General features: G+C 34.6%; 1 protein-coding gene across 1 annotated transcript in view; it reads left to right on the top strand.

Annotated features, from left to right (window-relative positions):
• Window positions 1–336: 336 nt before the first annotated feature.
• Window positions 337–5,235, top strand: part of LOC104530301 (carbonic anhydrase-related protein 10) — a gene marked incomplete at its 3' end in the record, with an annotated part of 110,813 nt that continues 105,914 nt past the window's right edge. Inside the window, exons 1-2 of the mRNA XM_010174844.2 lie at window positions 337–412; window positions 1,088–1,230. Coding sequence (XP_010173146.2) covers window positions 337–412; window positions 1,088–1,230 — 219 coding nt within the window. The remainder of the gene's footprint in view (window positions 413–1,087; window positions 1,231–5,235) is intronic.

Below are 5,235 nucleotides of genomic sequence, written 5' to 3'. Positions count from 1 at the left end.
CAGCTCCACCCTCTGGGCAAAACACCTGTGCTCCTGACCCCAGCCTGAGTTGGTGGATTGGAGGAATGCTTTGGGGCTCAAAGGTTAGGAAAACTTAACAAAATGTAAAAAGAAAAAATAAACCCAAAAAAGGAATAACAGTCACACCTGTGAAATTTCCACCTGCTACACAAAACTACAGAATAATTCTGATAAAGTCAGAGTTGCCTTACGTACTTCAGAGAGGGGCATAGCCTTTGTGTATCTTGTTAGCTGCTCTTTAGTCATTTAGTCAGAGATTTTTTTCACCATCTAAAGAGAAGTTCAGGTTCGTTTTGTCTCTAAATTGCAGATGAGATGCAATATGAACCTTCATCTGATGACAAGCAGTTTACAGTTACATCACATATTTTTCCAATTAGGGGAACAGAAAGTAACTCAGCTTGTCAAAAAACAGGTGTTCTTCCATGTTCCAAGCCATTACACATACAGGGGAGGAACTCTCCTTCTTCACCATCAGAGTATGGCTTTTTCAACAAGATTTGGTTTAGATCAGAATTTTGAATAAAGAAAGGTTTGGGTGAATGGAACAGAAATTAGTAGAACCTGTCCAGAGAGCAGGCCTGTTCTCTGGGATCACAACGTGTGAGCTTCTATTATAATAATGCTGGGTGTTTTAAAGAATTCTACTAAATATGAAAACTTCTAAAAAGTTGAGTAGAATGGAACAGTTTAAGTCCAAGGACACACTGCATGTATGCAAAATTAGCATGAGGACTAATGAGTCACGTTCCTACTGCTCAATAAATATGCTATAATACTAACAGCAAATGAACTATTTATAGTTGAATTTGGGATTATATCTGTGTACCTTCAAAGACAAAAAAATCTCACCTTCTTCCTGGATACAAAAATATATGAAACATTATGTTTTGGTTTTTGTGTATGAAGTTTTAAATTTAAAGTGCTACATGAATTTGCCTGTTTTCAGTTTCAGTGTATGTATGTAGACAGTATGACAAGTTTAATTACCTGGTTATCTGCCTTGCACGTATTTCTTGGGTCTTTCCAGACTTTTCTTAAACTTGCACTTTTTTATATTTTTCAGTTCCCTCCTTTTGGGGTTTGGTGAACTCAGCTTGGAATCTTTGCTCTGTTGGAAAAAGACAGTCACCTGTCAATATTGAAACCAGCCATATGATTTTTGATCCCTTCTTAACTCCACTTCGCATAAACACAGGGGGAAGAAAGGTATGTGTTCCATCATGTTCTGGTATAAATACAAAATTTAGTAGACTTACAAACATTTGCTATATTTTATAATTTCTAAAGCTTTTGAAGTTTTGTCTCAGTCAGCTCTGAGTCAGAATAATAACATAGTGCTTTGCAAATCACACAATTTCATCACTGCTGAAGAGAGAGAAACCACAGTTTTTGGTGTCTTCTACCACATATTTATATTTTCATATCAACTATTACTTGAAACTCTACTCTCTGGAAGTATAGCATCTCACTTAGAAACTCCATATTTATAATTAAATTTGGTGTTCATCCTGAGTGGTATTTTAAAGGTGCTATTCTATTCTAAAAGTGTTGTTTAAAATGGCTGGACCTGCTTTTATTCATCTAAATGAGGACAACATTGCAGTGCCATCACGTTAAGGGGTGGGAAGGGAAGGGTGAGCTTCTTTATGTTACGAAATAGAAGGAACAATGAGATACATATCTCAGCATGGTACAGGTAGATAGATGTTTTCAAAAAATAATCTAGTTTCTGTGTTATCTACAGCATATTAGCACTCATAAAAATGTATTTTATTAGACATTTTCTCACAGATATTAATTAGAAAACAAAATGAAAACATTTATTTTAATAGATCATAAATAAATCTCCAAGGATATTGGATCAGATGGAAATGATAGGTTAGCAAAAATTATCTTACTCATCTAAAATCAACATGGGGATTTCTTTTTGAAAAGTGACTTCCACAGCTGACTAGTTTATTAACCTCTGTTTCTAACATTTTCTTACATTTTTACCCCAATTTTGAAAGTATGTATTAGTAAACTGAGTTATGAAACCAGAGTCATTCTGGGTTAGATAATGTGTATACCTGTGGCTCAGCACCTAGACTTCTAGGCTAGTGTGTGTAGATTAAAGGTGGAGGCAAGAAACAATCTTGACAAAATGATGCTCTGCAAATGGGTGGAGATTGTTGTCTGAAGTACGTGTACATATAGAAATACTGCTGATAGATGCTAATCAGTGGTCATATTCTCCCTTTTTATAATATATCTAAGTTATGTTAGGAACTAAAATTTTCATGAGGTTTTTATTGTAGTAAAAAACCTTAAGTTCAGTAAATGTTTACAAGTTTTCACAAGTCGGATATTGAAGTATTGTGCTAATGCATTTATATAAGTCAAAATAATTCACAAGAAATTATCTATGACTATGAATTTGAAAAACATTCAAGCATGTGCATTTGTGCTTGCTGACCCAGTCCTGAAAAGTAGAATTTAGACTATCATATATCAATGAATAAATGCAGAAAGTTAACAATGAAAGCAGATTTGGATCCCAAGCATGTTTCACTTTTAATAATCTCATGCTCATATCAATAGCATAGTTAGGGACATTTTACATACATGGTTCTTAAAATTATTTTCTGCATTGTCAAGGTTAGGTGGTAATTCATTCTTTCTATATATGTTTACTGAAATAATTCTACCTACTAAAAACTACGAGTACAGAGAGATTTTAGAGTGCAGCACAAAAAAAAAAAAAAAAAAAAAAAAAAAAAAGAGACTTATTGGTTCCTAAATTGCCATTCAAAGCATTTCAAAGAACAAACTAATCCCAAGGATTATGATTAATGATTTTTCGTTCACTAAAGAATATATGCACAGTATGGAAGTTTGAGGACAATCCTCTTGTTTATCCGACTAGAGGGTTGATACTTTTGAATTCTAAAATTATTTTATAAATAAACCATCTTGAACCTGTTAGCACTTTCAGAAATAGTCATTAATTCATAATGATTTGGTGTTGCTTCCCTTGTGTGGGGGTGCTCAAAATGGTTTTTAAAGATTTTGTTGCTTATTCCATGCAAGAAGTTCTCTTTTAGTCAATTTGTAATACAGCACAATGCAGATGAAAAGGCATTGTGACTTCAATATCGGAACAAGCAGAGATTCTAACAAAAGGTTATTCCAAAATGATTTATCTTCTCCTGTTGTCTTGACAAATGAGATTTCTGCTGGAAACAGCATGAGATGTTAGGAATTTGCTTTGTACTTCCCATTGAGGTTCTGGTGGTACAGGTGCACATACATCAGAATCGATGTAAGCTTCGTCACAGAAATGATAAAATGGGGGTATCATTACTTACTGAAGGACAGTAATGCTGCCAACAATGGCCCAAATTTCGGGTTAGTATGTACATTTTGCTTTTTAAACAGAAATGCATTGAGGTTTTCCATTTTGATACGAAAAAGAGTTTTATTGATTCTGCTATTTATGTAAAGGCTGACATATTTCAGATTATTTCTAAATTGCAGTATGACATAATGTGAAAGTCAAGAACAAAATTACATGGAAGTTGTTAGCAGGACAAAGCCAAGAATTTCAGAATATTTAATGTCTTATCAATTCTAAGAATGCAACTTTTTTTTTGCACCAGCTGAGGATGAAGCAAATGTCTAATTATTAACAAAATATCAGAGGCACTGATGGTCTGGGAGATGCTATATCAGTAATGAGGTGTTCTTACCATGCTCACAAGTATTATCCTGCTGCTGATGAACCGTGATGGCTTTCTATCATGTTCCAAGAATAGGATTTGTTCTAGTTGTGGTTAGTCTGTTTTAGAGAGGTTTCTAAAATGGTTGAATCAAAATTCTCCTTTGAGGAAAAGATTGCAATTTTAATGCCTTAAAAAAATTTCTTTGCTCACAGTTAAGGCTTCAGTGAGGATTTGATTTGGCAGGTACTATATTTGTGTTCTCCTTTTTGGTAATGTTTTTTATATGTTAAAAACGGAGCTGTGTTTCACATGGGCTGAAGCACTTCAGTTTTCAGGGCAATGAACCAATTGATATAGCAGCCAGGGAATTTATTTCTTAGACAAGACTTAAGTGTGATTATGCTGTACACAAAAGGATTTTATGGAACTGATCCTAAGAAAAATGATGAATATATAAAAAAGAGATTTGATATGGTTTCAAATAAAATTTATAATACGCTAGTTTACATAGACAGTGAACAAGAGAGAAATCTAGTTGCACAGAGTCAGAATTATACACCTCTTTTGAAAAGGGAGCTGGGAGGAGAGTCAAGCCTTAACAGAGTGAGCTAGATGGAAGGAAACATTTGGTACAGTTCATCTCAGAACAGTAACTTCAAATTTTTAACAAAAATTTTTTGCTATTAAATTAGAAATGAGTTTTATTTGAGTTCTGATTTTGAAAACAACTTTTCTACTTTATGTGCTTCACTGTTGAAATTCACTTAAGAAGGAACAGAAGAGGTTCACCTGCAGGAACAGAATCCAAGACCAGTCTAGAGAAATTCAGATAACACATACCTGGGTGGTATAAGATCACTGACTTAATTCTTCCTCTTAACTCTTTCATTCCTTACCACTCATTTCTCTTGGGCCTTTATTTTTGAGAGTGGGCAGCATTGTTTAATTTCCGCAAACCAGTTACCTGTTTAGTTCTCAATTTCCAATTGGGAGACCAAAACTGTTTCAAACCATTCCATTACAGAATTTATGACTAAGGATTCCACCCTAAGTACATACCTTTTTAGCTGATTACATTAAAGAGTTTGTTTTATTTCCGTATAAGTAATGGGAGACATTTTAGTAAACTAGTTTGAGACTTCCCTACAATTATTTAGACCACTTGGGAATAAAAAAAATTAAAAAATTCTTGTTCCTAAAGAAAAGGAATGGTCTGCAAGGAGAGTATGAATGACAACATCACTCTCTTTCTACCCTGCAGCCTACACAGGGAAAAAAGTACAGTTCTCCTGGGGCTGTTCAGCCTGGAGAAGAGAAGGCTTTGGGGAGATCCTATAGTGGCCTTCCAGTACCTGAAGGGCCCACAAGAAATCTGGGGAGGGACTTTTTACAAAGGCAGGTAGTGATAGAACAAGGCAAAATGGCTTTAAACTGGAAGAGGGTAGCTTTAGACTAGATATTAGGAAGAAATTCTTTCCTATGAGGGTGGTGAGACACTGGAACAGGTTGC

This window comes from Antrostomus carolinensis, unplaced genomic scaffold, assembly GCF_000700745.2.
Source record: "Antrostomus carolinensis isolate BGI_N321 unplaced genomic scaffold, ASM70074v2 scaffold9979, whole genome shotgun sequence".
In the NCBI taxonomy this organism is placed as follows: Eukaryota; Metazoa; Chordata; class Aves; order Caprimulgiformes; family Caprimulgidae; genus Antrostomus; species Antrostomus carolinensis.
The sequence above is the reverse complement of the archived record's forward strand: the minus strand, read 5'-3'. Positions and strand labels throughout refer to the sequence as shown.